Source organism: Acinonyx jubatus, chromosome A1 (assembly GCF_027475565.1).
Source record: "Acinonyx jubatus isolate Ajub_Pintada_27869175 chromosome A1, VMU_Ajub_asm_v1.0, whole genome shotgun sequence".
In the NCBI taxonomy this organism is placed as follows: Eukaryota; Metazoa; Chordata; class Mammalia; order Carnivora; family Felidae; genus Acinonyx; species Acinonyx jubatus.
This window is the reverse complement of record NC_069380.1, coordinates 225,009,784-225,032,107: the sequence shown is the minus strand read 5'-3', so window position 1 is coordinate 225,032,107 and position 22,324 is coordinate 225,009,784. Positions and strand designations below refer to the sequence as shown.

General features: G+C 40.1%; 1 protein-coding gene across 2 annotated transcripts in view; it reads right to left on the bottom strand.

Moving 5' to 3' along the window:
- Positions 1 to 22,324, bottom strand: part of DNAH5 (dynein axonemal heavy chain 5) — a 283,808-nt gene that overhangs the window by 179,526 nt on the left and 81,958 nt on the right. For both annotated transcript variants that reach the window (XM_027074356.2, XM_053202043.1), the window contains exons 12-17: positions 19,530 to 19,637; positions 14,214 to 14,299; positions 12,869 to 13,190; positions 11,727 to 11,933; positions 6,689 to 6,860; positions 4,361 to 4,506 (exon numbers count right to left, since the gene is read on the bottom strand). In XM_027074356.2, coding sequence (XP_026930157.2) covers positions 4,361 to 4,506; positions 6,689 to 6,860; positions 11,727 to 11,933; positions 12,869 to 13,190; positions 14,214 to 14,299; positions 19,530 to 19,637 — 1,041 coding nt within the window. The remainder of the gene's footprint in view (positions 1 to 4,360; positions 4,507 to 6,688; positions 6,861 to 11,726; positions 11,934 to 12,868; positions 13,191 to 14,213; positions 14,300 to 19,529; positions 19,638 to 22,324) is intronic.

Sequence of the window (22,324 nt, the reverse complement as noted above, 5' to 3'; positions counted from 1 at the left end):
GAAAATTAAGTGGTGATTATCGTAGAACCTACCTTATGTTATTGGGAATATTCCATAAGCTAATGTATGTAAAATACTAGAATAGTGCCTGGCACAAAGTAAGTACTCAGGAAGTGTTTGTTTTTATTACTGGTCAGCAAAGCACACATAACCACAGGACCTACATTTGCCAAACTTGCTAATCTCATTCCATATAAATGAGCTCCTTATTTTCTGAGAGCACTAATATTTTTTAGAGTCTGTATCCTAAATCCTTTCACTGTACACACCCTTTCCTAATGACATGCTTTCTCACTTCAACCATTCTTTCATCAATATCCTTACCTCCATCACTCCCTCAGCCTTCCACTGCCCCAGCCCAGAGAAGCCCAACCCACATGAACCAGGTAACCAACCTTTCCACTTGCATAGACAAGTCAAGGCAACGTACATACTTGGCACTGGGAATGTGGTCCCCAAATTCAGTCAGGCCCCTAATGCTACCCAGAATCATGCTACAGGACTACAGTCACATTCTTCTACCAGGCCCCATAATAGCTGTATCCTCAAATCTTTACACTGTCCTCTTCCATATACTCAGCCAGTGACCTTGATTTTTACAGCACAAAGCAAATAAAGGCCAAGAGGTGGGAACTCACCCAAATCCCTGACCCCATGCCCTCACCCAGAAGATAAACTGGCCTCTATCATTAACCCCTTATCCTTTTTCAGTGAATGCGGTATGTCCCCTTCTGTTTAAGAATAATCACACAACGTGAGTTCTAAATCACAGACTCCCCTGCTTCCCAGACACCATACTTACTAGCCATTCCCTGTCTCCTTCCCCCTCAGCATAAGAACATACTCAGTGAACTTTAACGCAACATCTTCCTCCAGCTACCATAACAAGTTTCTGCCTCAGGGCACTTATTGTTCCCTGTGCCTGGAATTCTCTTCCCCAAAGTTATTCCCAAGGCTTTCTCCCTCATTTCCTCTGCTCAAATGTAATAGCAGAAGTCATCCCTGCCCATCAACATAAATCACAACTGTCTATCAGATACTCTTTTTCTTCATTACCCTCTTAGTTTTTTTCCACTGAGCTTATCACCTCCTAACTTGTTGGGTTACTGGCTTTTTTGTTTACTTGCTCTTCTGAATCCTGAACTTGAAAACGGGCTCCATGAAGGCAGGGATTTCATCTGTCTTGCTCATTGCTGTATCCCCAAGTAAATAAATTCTGGGGCGTCTGGGTGGTTCAGCTGGTTAAGCCTCCGACTCTTGGTTTCGGCTCAGGTCATGATCTTACAGTTTTTGGAATCGAGCCGTGTGTTGGGATCTGTGCTGACAGCATGGAGCCTGCTTGGGATTCTCTCTCTCCCCGTCTCTCAGTCCCTCCCTCACTCGTGAGCATGCACGCGTTCTCTTTCTCTCACTCTCTCTCAAAATAAATAAACTTTTTTAAAAAAGCAAACAAATTCAAGAGAAAGCATTCACTTAATTGGTAATCACTCATTTTGGTAAGCAAAATGCAAATTAAGATTAGGTTCTATGATTCTGCTACTTAAACTGAAATGAATAAGTTATAATAATTTCAAATTATTTATTTCAATAAATTTATTATATTTTATTTATAATAAATGTGTTGTTTTATTATATAACTTATAATAAAATCTCTGTTATAATTTATTACTATTATTATAAAACAGTATCTGTTGAAAGATAGTGAAATTGGTACCATTACGTTGCCGATGGCATTGGAAGCTGATGCCATCCTTTTGAAAAGCAAGTTGGCTACAAATATTAAGAGCTATTAAATGAAGCCACATTCTTTGATGCAATAATTTTGCTTTGAAGAAAGAAATAGTCCTAAAGGGGAAAACATGATACATATAAATATATTCATTGCAGCTCTTGGCAAAATAGCAAAACTTTGGAAACCACCCAAATGTCCAGCAACAGGGAATGAGTAAGTAAATTAAGGTACATGAACTCAATAGAATATTCTGAAGGCATCATTAAAAAGGTGGCTATAAAAGCCACATAGCAACATGAAAAATAGTTCTTGAAAAAATGTTAAGTGGGAGAGAAAAACACTATTCAAAATCTGCTGGAGGGGCACCTGGCTGGCTCAGTCATTGGAACATGCGACTCTTGATCTCAGGGTTGTGAGTTTGAGCCCCATGTTGGGTATAAAGATTACTTTAAAAAACTATTTTTTTTAATCAAAATATGAGGCACCTGGGTGGCTCAGTTGGTTAAGTGTCTGACCCTTGATTTCAGCTCAGATAATGAATCACACTTTGCAAGTTCGAGCCCTGTGTCAGGCTCTGCACTAACAATGTGGAGTCTGCTTGGGATTCTCTTTCTGCCTCTCCCCTGCTTGTGTGCTCTCTCTGTCTAAATAAATTTTTAAAAAATAAATAAATAGACAATAAAAAACAAATCAAAATCTGCTGCACGTGTAGCAGGGGATCACAACTTTACTGAGAGGCATATAAAATAGTCCGTACACCCAAACTGTAACAAGCACAGTCTAAATGATAAAAAAAAAAAAAAAAGTATTTTTCCCATTTTTAAAAGCTTGTGCTTAAATTTAAAAGAAATGTATTTTTATAGAATAATCCTGATAATAGGGGTAACATTAAAACCATGAAGCTAAGTGATTTCTCAGAGGGCAAGAGCATGACAAATGAGCAGGGGCGCGCGGGCAGGGGGAGTTTGGGGTCTAGACACAGCTGGTGAGTCTGGGAGAAGGAAGAAATAGGAATTTCTAAAATGCTGACATTTAATTTTGGTTATCAGTAGTAATTTAATGTAAACTGAAGATTACCACATGTGCAGAAAAGGTAACATGTGTTACCGGGACGGGACTGAGACTACTATTCTGCTTGGGACATTGGTCTTTGGCTGGTGTCTGGGGGCCTGGATTTGGGGAAGGTTCCCACGGCTCCCCAGCTGGTAAGACTGGCTCACTGCGCCTACACGGCCTGTGCAAACAGTGTGGTTTATGCTGCATACCTGTTTTCCTTCTGGATACCTGGGATTTTGGTCCATGCTAGGCAGACGGTGCCTATGTGACCACACCCAATAAAAAGCTTGGGCACTGAGTTTCTCATGGACTTCCCTGAGCAGAAATGTTGCAAACAGGTTGCTGCATTTTTGTTGCTAGAGAGAGAGTAAGCTCTGTGTGGCCCCTCATGAGAGTGAGAGAGCATAAGGAACGCACACATGCATTCCTCCAACCCCCCACCACCTCGTTTCCCTATGGCCTGGGTGTCTTTACTGTATCACTCTAGTAAGTCTCAGTCTTTAGTGCAAGTAGGTGCTGACTCCCCGGAGTCTTTCTTACCAATCTTCCATTCTTTTTTGTTTTTTTAAGTTTATTTATTTTGAGAGAGACGGGGGGGGGGGGGGGAGGGGCAGAGAGACAGAGCAGGGGACAGAGGATCTGAAGCGTGCTCCGTGCTGACAGCAGCGAGCCCGATGGAGGGCTCAAACCCAAGAACTGTGAGATCGTGACCCGAGCCGAAGTCTGACACTCAACCAACTGAGCCGTTCAGACATCCCTTAATCGGCCATTCTTATAAATCATCCTTCCAGTGGAGGTGGTCTTGAGGACTCCTGACATACCATATCAAAATCATCACTGATGAATTCTCATAATCAGGATGCCCATAGAGAACACTGCAGTGATGCCAAAGTCTCATTTCCAAAGGGCCAATTCATGGAACACTGTTTGTAGGATCTTAATCCTGGTATAAGGAAGAAAGTGTTCCATTTGGAAAAAAAAAAAAAAGTGTAAGAAATAATGGGTCAAAGCAAGTTACAAAGGCTCTCCCAGGAGACCTTCTGAAAGCTGTTATTTGAATATGTTAATGAGTGAAGAAGCTGCCAGGGTAACTGGGGGAACGGTCCTTACCCTGAGCAATCTGCACCCAGACCCAGCTTTCCCGGTTTCCTGGCAGTGACTCTGGAACTGTGTACCATTGGACACCTGTTTGGGAAGCAGTGCTCCACAGAAATGTTTAAGGAAGAAATTCTGCCCTGAAGACATTTAAAACAATCGCCTAATTAATTAGCACTAGCATACTGGAAGCTCTTCAACAAAATAGCTCTATTTTTCAAAAAATATGGAAAAAACGAGAAATGCGTCCCATGGCAATTTCCCCTCCTACTGGTCTGAAAAGAAATGATCTGCTCTTCGTGTCTAAGTGACTCCTTAGATACGTTCCTCTTCATTTTCAAATTACTGCCAGAAAGCCCTACGTTTGATCACACCTATCACAGACCAATTACAGACAGAAGAAAAATATGTAATTTATGCTTCGAAACATGCCCTTTATTTTAAAATTTTTAATAAAAACATCAATCTCCTAATAACCTTTGTCATCTGGAGGAACTCAGCGCAGGTAAGTGGCTCCTCCTGGGGAAGCCGGCAAAGCGGCGTGCTGCTCATTTCTTCCAGAATGGCATCAATGCGAAACTCCATCAGATCGTTGACTCTGTCAAGCAGCAATTCCAGGTCCTCTTTGGAAAAAATAAAAGTGAATACAAGGGATGAAGCACTTTTCTTTTTTCAAAAAAAAAAAAAATGTACACGGCCAAACTGCAGTGGTGAAATCAGGATTATGGTCACTGGGGACCGCTGTGTCTCGCTTGGTTTTCTCACACTGTCCTTCCTCTAACTGGTTTCCCGGCTCTGGCTCTCTCAACCTGCCTCTCTCTGACTCAAGACTTCAAGGACTGGCTCGAATGCATCTCCCTCAGGAGGCTTCCTGTGACTCTGCACATATTCGAGTTGCCCCCTCCTCCTGCGCTGGCACTGACCCCTGAGCATCCTTCTAGCTCTACGTGCGCCATATTGCCTACTCATCTACTCATGTGTCTTTTCTTCTTCTAGAATTCCTCTTTGTCATCCTTGCTTGTTCAACACAGCTCTATACCTATTCCTCAGGAGGTATTCAACAGATAATTCTCTGTTAAGATTTTGTTTTTAAGTAATCTCTACACCCAACATGGGGCTTGAACTCACAACCCCAAGATCAAGAGTCACATGCTCCACCAACTGAGCCAGCCAGGCGCCCCAACAGATATTACTGAAGTGAAACAATTCCCTCGGTTTTTCTTTTACTGTTAGTATCATAAGGTACATTTTTTTTAAGTTGTGCTGAAGTAATATTGAGCACTAAGTTCCATTGACAGAAAGGTCAATTCCAGAGGAAATTAACACTTTTACATCAAAAGTAGGAATGATGGTTAATAAAGCTCTATCTAAGGGATAATATGGTTTTCAACGGATACCACAGAGTAAATTCTCTTTTTTTCTGATACAGTTTTCATCTAGGAAATGAAGTTAAAATTGAATACAGGAAAATCCACGTTATATACTCATGATGTATCAAAGATGTAAAATGTTCCCTTAAATAAATACCTTTACTTCCTATAGAATAAGGCCTTAAAAGTTTTCAACCATTTCTAAGTTAATATCAAGATACCAAAAAGTTTTGCCTGGTAAGCTTATTTCCAACTAGAAGAGAGCCAACACTTTTAGGAAAGCATGAATGGTCAATAAAATTCTTTACTGTTTCTGATTCTATAAAGCTTCTTCGAGGACATCTGTGAGCCACCCCATCCCCCAAGATGTCCACATCCTAATCCCCTTCAAATGCTATCTGATATGGCAAAGGGGACTTTGCAGATGTGATCAAGTTAAGTATCTTGAGATGTAGAAACTGTCCTAAATTATCTAGGTGGGAATTATCTACACTAGGTGGGAGCAGTGTAGCCATAAGAGTCCTTATAAGAGGAAAGAAGGAGAGTCAAAGTCCATGGAAACAGAGAAACAGAGAGAAGGAGATTTAAGAATACTATGTTACTGGCTTTGAAGATGGAGTGACCATGAGCCAAAGGATATAGGTGACCTCTGGAAACTGGAAAGGATTCTCCCCCCCAAAGCCTCCAGAAGGAACTATCTGCGCTGATACCTTGATTTTTAACTCCCTAAGAGTCATCTTGGGCTTCTGACATCCATCTCAGATCCTTCATGTAAATTGCAAAAAGAAAACAGAATACGAGAACTAAGGAGAGCTTCTTTAGAAGCTAGCTCCTGTCCCAGGTAACATAATAATAAGACATCCAAATGCAAACATTCTAACCCTAATATTCTCTAGGGAGAAAAGTACTAAAGTATAGCTTGGTAGAGCCTGTTCTAACTTGGTTGTGATAACTCTTATTATGAAGTTTTTATACCTTTTATTAAATATCTCCTTCTAGAATGTTAGCCTATTTCCTCCTGTTTTAGTTCCCAGGGAGCTGTATTTTGGAAAGAATATTGTTTTGGAGGCAAGGAAACTGGGTTCTAAACTCACCCTTACTGCTTACATCTATATCACATTAGCAGTCACCCAGCATCTCTGGATCACAGTTTTCTAACTCTAAATTGACCATCTTATTGAAAGTCGAATGTCCAATAGTAAGTATGATTTTTAAATGCAATTAACCTCTGGGAGATAAAATTAAATAGTTAATACGTATAGTTTCCAGGAAATTAATGAGTTCGTGTATTTTGGTAAAATTCCCTAAGGAACAGCTTAAGAATAAGGGTCTCATTTCATTATTTATATCCCAGTATCTAGAAGAAATTATACCATAGGCGTTAAGAACGCAGCCTTTCAAAAATGAGAAATAATAACTATTCAGACAGACTTACTGATCTTCGCAAAAGTGTTTTTTAAGTACGTCTCAATGTTCAGTGATGTCCAGGTCAGTGCAGCCAAGCCAGGCTGGAGAGCTTCGTCCACTTTAGCCAAATGAGGGACCATCAGTTGCTCTATGGTGGGAGGCATTTTTGACTTCACTCTCTGGTATTCGGCCAGCATCATCTGCAATGAAATGGAGGTTAAATGATCAATGAATAACACACTTCTACTATCTCATTTTTTTTCTTATCCAAAAGGATGGCTTTTAGTTAAAGTCCAGCTGTAGGGCTCCAACAGTAGCCCGGCAGGTAGAGTGGCCAAAACAACACAAGAATGGGAGAGGCAAAATCTCTCCCTAAATACAAATTCCTAATCCAATAAAATACAGCTGAGAGAAATTAAGAGTAGGAGTTTCTCACCCCTTCCCCTGTCCAAAAAGGGGAGAAAAGTTCTAAGGTCAAGTGACTTTCTAGACCAGGTTACCAATGACTTAGTCTGTGCATCACTAAGCTCATTCATTCAACTTTGTATGCTGGCACCACCCACTTCCTGCTCCTCTGGGCAATTCCTGTGGACCATACTCATCACCCAAAATGCTGGGGTCACCAGAAATCTGCCTCAGCCCAAAGGAAACAAAAGCAAAAATGAACTATTGGGACCTCATCAAAATAAAAAGTTTCTGCACAGTGAAGGAAACAATCAGCAAAACTAAAAGGCAAACAACAGGATGGGAAAAGATATTTGCAAATGACATATCAGATAAAGAGTTAGTATCCAAAAGCTATAAAGAACTTATCAAACTCAACACCCAAAAAACAAATAATCCAGTGAAGAAATGGGCAAAAGACATGAAGAGACACTTTTCCAAAGAAGGCATCCAGATGGCTAACAGACACATGAAAAAATGCTCAACATCACTCATCATCAGGGAAATACAAATCAAAACCACAATGAGATACCACCTCACACCAATCAGAATGGCTTAATTAACAACTCAGGTAACAATAGATGTCGATGAGGATGTGGAAAGAGGATCTCTTTTGCACTGCTGGGGGGAATGCAAACTGGTACAGCCACTCTGGCAAACAGTATGAAGGTTCCTCAAAAAGTTAAAAATAGAACTACCGTACGACCCAGCAGTTGCACTACTAGGTATTTATCCAAAGGATACAGGTGTGCTGTTTCGAAGGGGCAGAGACACCCCAATGTTTATAGCAGCATTATCGACAATAGTGGAAGTATGGAAAGAACCCAAATGTCCGTCGACAGATGAATGGATAAAGAAGATGTGGTATATATATACAATGGAATATTACTTGACAACCAAAAAGAGTGAAATCTTGCCATTTGCAACAACATGGATGGAACTAGAATATATTATGCTAAGCGAAATTAGTCAATCAGAGAAAGACAAATATCATACGACTTCCCTCATGTGAAATTTAAGATACAAAACAGATCAACATAAGGGAAGGGAGGCAAAAATAATATAAAAACAGGGAAGGGGACAAACCATAAGAGACTCCTAAATATAGAGAACAAACTGAGGGTTGCTGGAGGGGTTGTGGGTAGGGGGGATGGGCTAAATGGGTAAGTTAAGGGGCATTAAGAAGACACTTGTTGGAATGAGCACTTGGAGTTATATGTAGGGGATGAATCACTGGCTTCTACTACTGAAATCATTATTGCGCTATATGCTAACTAACTTGGATGTAAATTCTAAAAAAGAAAAAAAGAAAAAAGAAATCTGCCTCAGCCCATTGCTGGAATTGTAAGCCAAATCTTTTTTTTTTTTTTAAGTTATCTATATATTTTTGAGAGAGACAGAGACAGTGTGAGAGGAGGAGGGCAGAGAAGGAGGGAGAGAGAGAATCCCAAGCAGGCTCCACACTCAGCGCAGCACCTGATGCAGGGCTTGAACTCACACAACTACGAGACTGTGACCTGGGCTGAAACCAAGATTCAGACACATAACCAACTAAGCCACCCAGGAGCCCCACGTCAAGTCTTGATGTAAGACCCAAAGCATATAAGGAGTCAGGAACCAGCGTTGATGCCAACAAATGTCATGGCTTTAGGTATCATCTGTATGCCAAAGACAACTAAATTCACATCTCAGCCCAGATCTCGCTCCTCAAATCCAGAATCAAACAAGGCCTAAGCCTATTCAATATCTCCAATTGAATATATAAAAGACATTTCGATTTAATATGTCCAAAACTGAAAGTTTGTTCTTCCCCAAAACCTTCTCTGCCCACAGCATTCTCCATCTCAGCTGACGGTGGCTTCTGGCTTCTGTCTGTCTCTCCCACCCACAGGCAATCCATCAGGATATCTTGTTTGTTCCATATTCAAGAGATCCTATATCTGACCTGTTTACCATATGCAGTGCTACCACTATCGCTGACTCTCCTCTAAATTACTGTAACGGTCTACCGTTGTCTCCCTGCTTCCACTAATGCCCCGTACAGTCTGTGCTCAATTTAGCCACAAGAATGACCCTTTCAAAATGTAAATCAGCCTGGGTAATACCTCTGCTTACATAGCCACATGCCTTCCCATCTCATTCAGGGATACAAGTTCTTATGTTGGTCTACAAAGATCTACCCAATCTGGTCCCCATTACTTCTTTGATCTCATCTCTAATCATTCTTCTCATCCCTTCCCTACTCTTGCGCTACTGACATCCTTGCTGGTCCCTAGCCTCAGGTCCTTTGTATCCCCTTCAAATAATTACTCGAATGCCATCTTCTCAATTCGGCCTGTCCTGAATACCTACTTCATATTGTAAACCATCACCAAAAACCACCCAAACATTTTATCCTGTGTCCTGCTCCATTTTTTCCCATAGTGCCTATCACGTTCTAATAAACTATGTAATTTATCTATTTAGAATGTTCATTGCTTATTTTCAGTCTTACCCAACTAGAATATAAGGACAAGAGTTTCTATAGAAAATTCTCTTCAAGAATTTTGTCTGCTTTGTCCAATGCACCTGAAAGAGGTGCATATAGGAGGTGATCCATCAATATTTCCCTAATTTATTAATTAGTTGTTATTAGAAGGAATGCTTGTGATTACAAACTCATGGATTCTGTCCTACAATGAAATTTATCTGTTGTATAATATTGAACTGTGTCGGTATTCTGTTCATATATTACCATTTGATAAATTTTTTTAATGTTTATCTTTTATTTTTGAGAGAGAGAGAGAGAGAGAGAGAGAGAGACAGAGTGCAGGGGAGGGACAGAGAGAGAGGGAGACACAGAACTTGAGGCAGGCTCCAGGCTCTGAGCTGTCAGCACAGACCCCAATGTGTGGCTTGAACTCACGGACCAGTCCGTAAGATCATGACCTGAGCCGAAGTCGGACAGTTAACTGAGTAAGCCACCCAGGTGCCCCATATATTACCATTTTAAATAAGACTAAAAGTACTTGCAGCCTACCTTTTTCATAATGTTAGTATTAATAATAATTAATTATAAGAAAGTAAATTTAATGTACTTCTTAAATACAATTGTTTTTAAGCTCATATTTGTAATGTGCATGTTGATATTAGTTTGTCATTAGATCAACGTTTACCCAAATGTTTTCCCTGAACTACTAGCCCTAAGAGATTCTATAAGGAAAAGTGTGGTCCCTGGATGAATAAGCTTGGAAACCACTGTATACATGATCCTCCTTCTTGGAAAGTCACAATTAAAATTAATAATTCTGCAAAAACCACAAGAAAGAAGTAAGAAACCCAACGGACTTTGTGAATTTTGTTAAACCCAACATTTCCAAAATGGACCACATAATCCTTTCTTCATACAATACTTTTCTGCAATTTCTCTATATCCTTTCAATTTCCATGAAAACCACTTTGAAAAAGCCTATGTTGGATGGTTCTATTAGCAGCTACTTATACATTTCCTCAATCAATTATCCACGGCTTATCTATTTTCAATGCCCATCACTTATTCTACCTGGAAAGCAAATCAGCAGACCTTCTACCTCTCACCTTAATCCTTTCACCCCATGAGATATTATTCATTTTATGAACACAAACTGAGGCTTCAAAGGGTAAAACAATTTGCCCAAAGATAATGATTTGTATCCAGATCAAACTGGTTTTAGAATCCATTCTCATAACTATTAGTCTATGTGGGCTCATTTCTTTCCTGTTTGAACTACACTCCAAGGAACAGATGAAGAAAACAAGTTCTCAGCATAACTGTGGGAACCTGGGAGCTCTGTTAAATATTCAGCACAATAACTCTGCAACATCTGAGATGGTCCTCCAACCTACCAAAATATCTGCTCTTACCAGTTACTCATGTTGCACACTTGTCCTCTTCTGTCAGACCCATTAACATTGGGGCAACCCGTAGCCTTCTACTCCACTTTATCTACATTCTCTTCCTTGGAGATCTCATCCAAGACAATAACACTAAATACCAACTATATTTTAAGTTTATCTATTTTTTTTATTCATCTCTACACCAAATGTGGGGCTTGAACTCATGACCCCAAGATCAAGAGTTGCGTGCTCTTCCCACTGAGCCAGCCAGGTGCCCCTAAATGCCAACTATATTCTTAAAATTCTCAAAAAGAAAAAAAAAATTTAAAATAAATTTAATAAAAATAAAACTCTCAAAACTATGCCTTCCACTTTGACTCCTCCACTCTACTCCAGACTTACATATCTATCTGCATGGATAATATTTCCACTTAGATCTCTCAAAATCATCTTCTACTTCAGATGGACATTATTGATTTCCTCCTGTAGTTAGTTTTTACGATAAAACTATCGTAAAAACTATCATGCCTTTTGCTCCCACTTGAATTCTTGCAATGTCTTCCTGGTGCATTCAAACTTATAACCTGGGTTTACATGATCGGTGATGAGCTGGCCTCCACCTTCCCTACAGTCACATTCCCTCTCAATCTCCACCTCAGTCATCCTGAGCACTTGCTATCCCTCAATAGTGACATACCACCAGATTTTTTTTTTTTTTAATGCAAACTGGGCCTAGCCAGAAAGAGGAAAAAATTAAAGTACCATACCTTCATGTTACTGAAGTTCTTTTTGTATACATCCCGTTTCTGGAACAGGGCAGCCGCCAATGGTGACACTTCCAGACCCATCTGTGACATGCACTCTGTCTCTCTAAATAAGGTTAATATCTGCGGGTCAAAGTTTACAAACAATTCCCCCGTGCCTGGAGCCTTCACCAATAAAGATGCCTCAAGTCCTATGTGAATTTCTTCAATCTGTGTCGAGAGATCAACATTTTTACTATTAGAAAGTTCAGTGCCTCCACAGGGGGTCTAGCTCAGTCATTTCTGGGAATGATGACCAGTAAGTGTTCTTCCTTGGATTTGAGCTTCTCAAACTAAAGACGACACTCTTCTTCCAAGGTCACTTTCAGAAAAGTGCCTTCGAGCTCTTGGTAGTGATGCTATGCAGTCAGTCTGACAAAATGCCTGGGTCATGACCCTCTCACACCAACAGGTAAGGGAACACTGCAGAGGCTTCTCAAAACCCGTTTAGCTCCCTGATACCATCGTGCCCAACTCATTATTCTTCCTAATAAAAGTTTTATTCAACTCACTAAATTCGGTTTTAGTTATCTAGAGAAACTATGAATACCACCATGGAGACCTCTCTGTTATTGGCTCAGGCACCAAGAGCTAAACCAGGAAAATGGGATAGCATTTTAGGGGGCCTGTAAGGCTGAATTTCATCCTCTGAGATACTTCCCGTCAATCTACAAAGACATACAAGAGTGGGTAGGGTATGAAATACAATTTGATGAACCTAGGATAACCAAAGAAAATTTAAGATTTCGCTTTACGGAGACATACTAATGTTTAGCGACACATCAAGGAAGTTAATGGATTAAAAAAAAGTCAGAAATCCCAATCGACTAGGTAAAAGAACCAATAAACAGGATCTTCTTTCTCTCTTAGGAGTTTGTAAATTAAATAAAAATGAGTTTCTGTTACCTGCCTTATAATTTTTTTCAAAATCAATCATTATTTTTCTTCATGGACATATTATACTCTTTGATTACCTACATTCAACCAAACCTGTCTTATGAAATACCCACAAATCCAACTTTCTACAGGAATAAAATGCTAGCAGAGGGTTTCCTCTTGACCGGGCAATGAAGATGTCTTTGAAGGGCACACATGTAGAGACTCACCTGTTGAAGCCATGCCCTGTGGTAGAGAACTTCAAACTCCAGGAGGACTTTGGCCACCCTGTTGTAACTGCGAATCACAGGCTTGGCTTCAGCTGTCTGTAGCACAGCCGGGTGCTCCTGGAAAAGCTGCATTGGTTGCTGAATCCTCTGGAAGAGCTGTCGGGCCCACAAAATCTTCCCAGCAATGGGAGGCTGATCTCGACCCAAAGGAGGATCGCATTTCTGCTTCGTATACAGCTTGGAGATCATATCGACGTCAGCCCCATAGTTTTCAAGAATATGCCGATATTTGTCATCAATACCAAGATTAGGTATATTCAACCTGAAAAAAACAAAAAGTGAATGGTTTGGATGAATGGGAAGATACCTAGCAATCTCCTTTATTAAGATTTATTTTAGGGGCACCTGGGTGGCTCAGTCAGTTGAGCGTCTCTGGATCTCAGCTCAGGTCATGATCTCATGGTTCATGAGTTTGACCCCCCACATCAGGCTCTGCATTGACAGTGCAGAGCCTGCTTGGGATTCTTGCTCTCTCGGCCCCTCCCCCACTTGCACACTCTCTCTGTCTCTCTCCCTCAAAATAAATAAACTTTAAAAAAAAAAAAAAAGGTTCATTTTAAAACCTATGGCAATGGAAGGGTCCCTAGCTGACTCAGTCCGTTGAGCATCTGACTCTTGATTTTAGCTCAGGCCATGATCCCAGGGTCATGGGATCGAGCCCCACATCAGTCTCTGTAATGATACTGCAGAGCCTGCTTGGGATTCTCTATCTCCCTCTCTCTCTCTGCCCCTCCCCCACTCACTCTTTTCTCTCTCTCTCTCTCTCTCTCTCTCAAAATAAATAAATAAACATTTTTTTAAAAACATACAGTAATGGAAAAAAATGAGATATTTGGTTGGCATATTTAAAAAATCAGAATAGTATCAATCCATCCATTATCTCAATAAAGTGGCTTTAAATAATAGTATTGGGATGCCTGGCTGGCTCAGTAGAGCATGTGACTCTTGATCTCAGGGTCACGAGTTCAAGCCCTACGTTGGGCATAGAGTTTACTTAAAAAAAAAAAATAGTATAAATCCTTAAAATCTAAGCAAAACCATTAGCCTGGTAAGAATTTTTTTTAATTACTTAAACATTAAGTAATATTATGATAGACAATCACATGGTAGTTCAAAGCTAACAGGAAATAAAACAAACTCTTAACATCTGAAGAACTTAAAAACTCTGACCTTGTTATGCAGATTGTCGAGAAAGGATTTCAATTAATAATAACAAAATAAGCTAAACTGTGTTCATATTGCCCCAGTTTTAGAAGACAGAATAGAATCTGTTTCAAATTTTTACCTTTCAAATTTCTTTAACATACTTAGAGCTTGATTTGTGTTCTGAATCTTTTCAAATGTAACATCCATGAACTTCTGCAAGTCGTTCTGAAATAGAATAAAGTCTGATTGTAAACAGTGAATTCTCATTGGAAAAGTCCTCTTTCCTTTAATTTTTTTAGAGTACACATTCTTTAGTTTCAGATGTACAACATGTTGATTGAACCAGCACTCACCACATAGGTGTGGGCCACCGGCTGTCACCATAAGTTATTATAATATTATTGATTTTAAAAAGTCCTATTTAGCAACAAGACAGAAGAGTTCCCCATTCTCTACGAGCACACATAATATAGGAAAAAGCATAACAGAAAATTTAGTCCTCCCCTGAGCTTGAAAGATAAATGCCCAGAAGCCATAACAAAGAGGGTCTTGAAAGCCAGGGCAATCACAGGACCTGGCACGAAGTAAGGCTCCATCGGCTTGGGTCAGATAGGGGCCTGGGGGGCAGGAAGTGGGGTTTTATCTCAATGTGGGTAGAGAAGTGGTGGGGTCCTAACACTCTCAACAGATCGCTGTAGAAAGCCACAGCCCTTGAAATGCAGCCCGGCCCAAGCAATAATTCTGTCCACAAGGTAGGGAAAGCAGCATGGGGGCTTGCCATCTGCCCAGAGTCATGAACGGATGAACCAGGCCCCCTGAATCAGGATCCCGCACCTCCTCTGTAAAGGGCCAGACAGTAACTATTTTCAGCTTTGTGGGGCATAGGTCCCTTTCACAACCACTCACCTATCACCATGTGCAGAGGCAGCCATAGACAATCCATAAGCAAAGATGCATGGAGGGTTTGGCCCTTGGGCATAGTTGGCTGATTCCTGCCCTAGAGCAAACGAAATCCTATGTCTGCACCACACCTAAAAGAGGGGTCTGAGTTTAAACTACACACGAGATGGGGGGTGGGGGAGGGGCAGTGTCTAACCCAAGAAATTAATATAACAGCTAGTCTGGAATAGCGAAACCACTGGGGCCCCAGCAGAAGAAATGCAAAACTACTCTGTAGAAACACTTCCAGAGCCCAGGAACATAAAACCACTACAGAAAAAGAGATTAGTAAGTAATTCCTAAGAATTTCAAAAGGAATGACTTAAATACCAAACTTTTAAGAAATACCTCTTTCATTAAGCCCTCAGATCGATTTTCCAAAATGATTTTCATTATGAGTTGTCCTGAGAACCTCACATATCTTACACTATCGTACAATTTTATGTACAAAAAAAAAAAAAAAATCGCACCAAAAAATGAAGCATGTGATTTATTCTTGGTCATTCTAAGATTTAGTACAGTTGTCATTAAAATCTAAATTAATTCATTAAAGACAAAAAAAATATTTCATTATTTTCTATCTCATGCTTCAAGGTAAAGGTACAACCAATTCTTCTCAATTTTACCAGACGAAAATTTTGAGCCTCTACAATTCTAAAGGGATCATTAAATTACACACAACTGGGAAGCCAGTTGCATATGCAGTGAGAATTAGCACCAAGATGAGCTTGACTGTACACAAATCACTTGGCAAGACCAGTTGGAAATATCCAGGACACCACTGGAAACACTTAACACTTGAAGAAACATTGCTACCTGGGGGGCTCCCTGCCCCATTCAGCAAAGCCCCAAAGCTGAAGGATCACTACACCTGTCACAATATATTCTTGCTCTCAATACTTCTCACTACTCCCACTACAACTATATAGATATATATATATACATATATATATACATACACACACATATACCATTTTACATATGTTATATATTATACATATATTAAATGACGCTATTTCTTCTGCAAAAACCACATCTTAGGATTGAGAAACTGTCCTGCACTAAATAGTACAGTTAGCCTACTAAATAAACATTCAAATGTTGTCACTACATTAAAAAAAAAAAAGAACAACTGTGTATAAACCATGCACAACTAGAATATTTGCAATGCCTCCATTACCTCCCTAGAACTACAGACAGCAGCTTTCCTGAGCCCTAACATTTGCACCTGGTTTTCCTTGCTTTCCTACCCTGTGGCTTCACAAAGGCCTATGCTAAGCTCTGTATGAATATTTAAGACCTTGAATTAGTCTTCTTTTCCCTCTTCCTTAGGCCCATTCTGAGAGTCTTATGGAATCTGGCCATGGAATCTTCATACTGGTCCTCTTACAAGTTCTGGGCTCTCGGGTCCTTCTCAGTCTTCTCTTGCCTCAGCTTGACATCTCAACAGCTGGTCCTTTGCTAAATACTGCCTTCCTCTGCCTGCTAGGCTCTGCCTGCCAGATTTCTAATGGCTCACCTGGTTCCAAGGCATTCGCTCTCTGACCTGTTAGCACCAGCATGAACCCAGGATTCCAGGCTCTGATCCACTGGACACAACCCTGATCAAAATCACTCATGTACTGCCACCCCCCCCACCACCACCACCCCCATGCCCTCCAGTCTTTATCTTGGAGACACCAGTTACTGGTCCCCTCTATCTCTTATCTCCAAGGCTCATCACCTCTGTCCCCAACTCTAACCAGAGCTGTAGGAAAGTCAGTATTTTCATCCTGATTTTATAGAGACAAGAGCTAAATTCAGTGAGAGTGGGTGAGTAATTTAAAGGAGAAAGGCAGGGGTCTCCTGAGTGCTTCAGTCAGTTGAGTGTCTGACTCTTGATTTTGGCTCCAGTCATGATCCCAGGATCATGGGATCGAGCCCCTCATCAGGCTCCACACTGAGCATGGAGTCTGCTTGGGATTCTCTCTCTCCCCCTCTGCCCCTCTCCCCTGCTCACATTCTCTCTCTCTCTCTCTCAAATAAAAAATTAAAATTAAAAAATAATAATAATAAATTAAGAAGAAAGGGGCTGGTTAAGAAAAAGAGAATGGAGGGGCACCTGGCTGGTTCAGTCAGTAGAGCATGTGACTCTTGGTCTCAGAGCTGTGAGTTCGAGCCCCACATTGGGTGTAGAGATTACTTAAAAATAAAAATCTTGGCAAACCATAAGAGAACAAACTGAGGGTTGATGGTGGGGGCGGGGAGTGGAAATGGGTGATGGGCACTGAGGAGGGAACTTGTTGGGATGAGCACTGGGTGTTGTAAGTGATGAATCATAGGAATCTATTCCCGAAGCCAAGAACACACTGTATATACTGTATGTTAGCTAACTTGACAATAAATTATATTTTTTTTAAAAATCTTAATCTTGGCATGTTAAAAAAAAATATGTACCTTGAAACCATATGGAGAAATAAAGATCTCAATAAAGGCAAATACACGAGCAATTATAAAAATAAATAAATAATAAATAAATAAATCTTTTAAAACAATAGAAAGAGACAAAGAAGTCAAAGGAAAAATTGGTCATTCAACCAAAGAAACAAGTAGACCACGTCTGAGGTGTAAGATGAGATAAACAATAGTGTTGAATTAAAAAAAAATTATGAGAATAGGCACTAGTAATCTACAACTAATGCTTTAAAGCCAGGCTGTAGGGCATTTATAAAATTATATTCTTGGTATTACATAAAGTACGCACAGTCTTGAAAAGGTTTCCCCACTCCTCGGGTGTCCCCCACCCATGTCTGATCTAGCATCAGCCTCCTCTCCAAAGCCTCCTCTCTGAAGCTCCACCAGTCCCAGCCAAGCAGAAGACAGGGTTATTCTCCTAGGCTCACGTCCCACCCTCACGGGTCGCCACAATTATCAAATCCTACCTGTGTTCCAGGCCTGTCCTGTAAGTTGCCCTGGGACTTCTTTAGAATATGTCTTTTTATCTTTGAATCCTCACTTCCGGGCACGGTATCAGAATATTACACTTTTAGAGTTGGTCATTTTAGCCACTATTTGCCCTTCCTTAAATAAGGTACTCATTATTCTAACATATATGTGCTTATATTTTAACCATATCACATGTCTGCCTCTGGCTGTGAGCTCTGAGGGCAAATCTACTTGATTTACTTCTGTCTTTATAACCCACAGCAAAGAAGCATAGTTGTTAATTGATGTACAGTAGATGCTTGTTTAATTGCAGTAAATCGAGCTCTTACGAATTCCTTACTCACACACTAATTTGGCAAACATTCCTTCCGCTCTCTCCAGTTAGGTAAGGCGCCCTGGAGACCCAAAGAGGAATGAACACAAGCCCTGCCTTCAGGGTGTTCACCGTCCACTTCCATCCACCCCCACACAAGCTACTAAAGTGCCGTGTGATCTGAAACTACTGGGAAGGGAAGCTGGAGCAGAGAATCAGCATCACCACTGCCCAGAGCTTCCCATCGTCCTCATGTCTAATTGGCCCCCAAACAATGTCATTGCATAAATTACCATAGGCATTATATCTTCCCATCAACCGAAACATTTATTCTAGCATAATAGTTAAAAACTTGAATGCTAGAGCCAGAATGCCTGGATTTAATCCCAACTCTCCCAGTTGTTATCTCTGTGATGATCAGATGATTAACACCCATAAAGTGCTCAGGACAGTACCTAACATATAGAATTAGCTCATTTTGTTATGATTCCTTTTTACCATTGGACCCACCCTTCAGAGCTCTTTTTCCTTGAAATGTACGAATTGACTTCAAAACAGAACTTTTGGGAAAGAAGTAACAGAACAGTCATTTTCCTTTTCAAATCAGAAAGGCATACACTTCGGACTTCACTAGGATGAAAAGAAGTCTGAATATGAAACTTCGGTAGACACCGATGGGGTCATCTCCCCCTCACCCTCCTTGATTCTTCTCTGATAACACTCACAGCCCGCTCCCCCCCTCCAAGAGACCCAGACCCCCCCATATGGGCTGGAAGTCAAGATGGCTGGTCAGTGCGGGGGGGGGGGGGGGGGAAGGAAGAAAGAAGTGGGCTGCAGACCAAGAGGGGTCCAGGTGCTGAGTGGGTCCTGGCACCACTGTTTCTAAAGCCAGCTGCAACCCTGGCTTTGCAATCTGGCAGACAGTCGGTCGTAATCATTGCTATAAAGTAACAAACAAACAGAAACAAATTTCTATATTCTAATAACTCCACATTTCAACAGGGGATGAAAGTTAATTCTCTAAGAACTAAGATGGAAGGCATGAAAAAGTATGATTACAGATCATTATCCAAAGCTATATTTATGACCCTTTAATCCATGAAAAAGAGCCTTCAATTATTAATGTGAAATCACAAAATACAGGCTGAGGTTGCGATCGGTCACCTCTATGATGAAGCCGCCTCTCCCTTCTGAATGGTTAATGATTAGCAACAGCATCATACAGAAGGGAAAAAATAAACACACGGCTGTCAACAGGAATTTTATTATACAACTTACATGAAGGTCATTAGTCTGCTTGCAAAACTCTTCATAATCCTGGTCAAAATCCATTTTCCTCTGGTCTAAGAAATTATATTCCTTTTTCTTTATGGTGGCAACAATACTCTGAAATGTTATGAAAGAAATAAGACATTGTCTCAACATTCTCGCAATACTCAATTAAATAGGACCTTTAAATGTAGAACCTATATAATCATCTTTCAAAAATCAACTTAAAAGGAGCCTTATTTCTTTAATTATTCACATGGCTTAATGCTTATCAGGGGCAATAGAATCTTGCCAAGTGCATTCAGAGAAATCATTTAGAAAGCATTTTCATGAGGTTTTACATATTCCTGAAGAAAAATATAAAATAAAACCATAGCTGAAAAGCAGGAGAGGTGTTTTCTCTAAAAATTTCTCTGGGGTGCCTGGGTGGTTCAGTCAGTTGAGCATCTGACTTCAGTTCAGGTCATGATCTCATGGCTTGTAAGTTCGAGCCCCACGTCTGGCTCTGTGCTGAGAGCTCAGAGCCTGGAGCCTGCTTTGAATTCTGTCTCTCTCTCTCTCTCTCTCTCTCTCTGCCCCTCCCCCGCCTCTGCGCGCTCTCTCTCTCTCTCTCTCTCTCTCAAAAATCAGTAAAAACATTAAAGAAAATTCCTTTTTAATTTCTTACTAATGATATCTGAATTTTTTTTAAAAAGTCCAGAGTAGAATTATTAAAACATTTTTCACTGAAAAGTTTAAGTCTTCTCAGAAAATAAATAGCAGTAACAGAACACAACCAACCTAGGAAGAAAATAGTTGTAGCATCTACAGATGAAAAACTACCTTCTAAGCCTCACATGTCTTAAATAAAACATCAAACCGCAATCTGCCGTCTCAAGAATCTCCAGAATTAACTGCTTCCTCCTACCCTGCAAAGCTACAGTCTGTGACTATGAAAGTACAAATCAGGCAACTCGTCTCCTTGAGAATACTATTATCCTAAGTTTTGTTTGCTCAGAATAATGAGCTATAATGCTCTATGATCATTCTTAACCAGGTACTAAGCCATTCTCAAACTCAGGTGCCCACATTGTTGACACAGGCATATAATTTTTATGAAGAAAGTTGGGCCCCCTTCCATCACCTCCTCTTCAAAGTCATTTCCATTTAAACATCAATTCACATCTCTCAATAGACAAGTGCATAAAATGCAGAACTCCTTGAATCAAGTTTACTAACTAAAACAACCTACTCTTTCATGCTGTATAACTACAAAATTAGCTCTATGTAGACACTATATACATATGGTGCCATCCATCATGTTATGAGCATTGAAAAGCTGCATTACTACATTTTAATGTGGCAAGAAAGAAAGAAAGAAAGAGAGAGAGAGAAAGAAAGAAAAAAGAAAGAAACAAAGAAAGAAACAAAGAAACAAAGATTTGGGGTCCTTAGAAAATCCTTTTCTATGTTTGGATTTAATGGTCACTTAAGAGTATTAAGCTGACAAACATTAATCATGACCTTCAACCAACTAATCCAACTCAGCCTAGTAAACCATTTACTTGACGGGTATTTATTGTGCACCTATTACATGCTAGTGAACTCTGAAAACACAGGAAGGAGCTGAAAAAACAAAAGTCCCTGCCCTCAAAGAACGTCCAGCCTCGGTGCGGGACGGGGTCAGAATCTATGTAAAGCACAAGTAAATGGACAGGATAATTTCACACAGTGATAAAATGAGTAATGTGACATTGAGTGCTTGAGAAGAACAGAGATCAAGGAAAACCTAACCAAAAGGGTCATTTAAATGAAGATCTACAGGCCAAGAAAGAGTAGCCATGTGATGGTCCAGAAGCAGAACTTTCCAGGAAAAAAAGCTCTATAAGCCCCAACGTGGACTGAACTGAAATGACCTGTGTCCAGAGAACATCAAAGGAGAAGAGAAGCAGATGAGGAGACAGGAGGGGTGGACAGGACCTTGATAGCTACACAAGGAACCTCAGTTTCACTTCCATGGTCACCATTTTGAGCTTCTAACACTGGTACTAACACACAAAAACCTCACTAGATGCTTTCATGCACTGTCTACATTTTATCTCACTATCCTCTGGTACATCCATTTTAATCAGTATTTCACATTAGATTTTCAGAACTATTTCTCTTCCCAGTATTTTTATCAGGTTAGAACAGTCTTTATCTGCATTTAGATGTATAGCTCAACTTCTCCTTCAAAAATAAACTTTGACATATGCTCCAAAGTTATTTTTTCATTAAGAATAGAAAATAAATAAATTCCAAGCTGAAAAGTAAATGAATATATTCGGTCTTTGTCTTGCAAAACTGTCGGTTTCAGATATAGATTATCCACCCTGCAGATAACACCCAACCCACCTAAAATGTTTCCTGCTATATAAAAAAGGTCTTTTCTCTTACTCTCCTAAAATCTGGTCTACTCAGGAAATGAAAAAGATTCCTTATATTAGACTAAACTGTTAGAGTACAAAAACTAATGTGTGGCAGTAGATTTTACGATTCTTTTCAAATTCGAGTACAAAAAAAAAAAAATTAGCTTTTAATATCACTGTCCCCAAACAAAAAAACTTAACTATATCAAGACTAAGAATTCAAAACCCATTTTTTTCGGAAATTGTTTTTCAAAACTCTTCAAAACATTATTAGATCATTGTGCCTGCTTTAAAAACTAAGATTAGTTACACACCTACCCTTACAAGATAAAGCAGTTAAAAATCAAAATAATTAGAAACTGTTGGGCTAGGGGCGCCTGGGTGGCTCAGTCGGTTAAGCATCCGACTTCAGCTCAG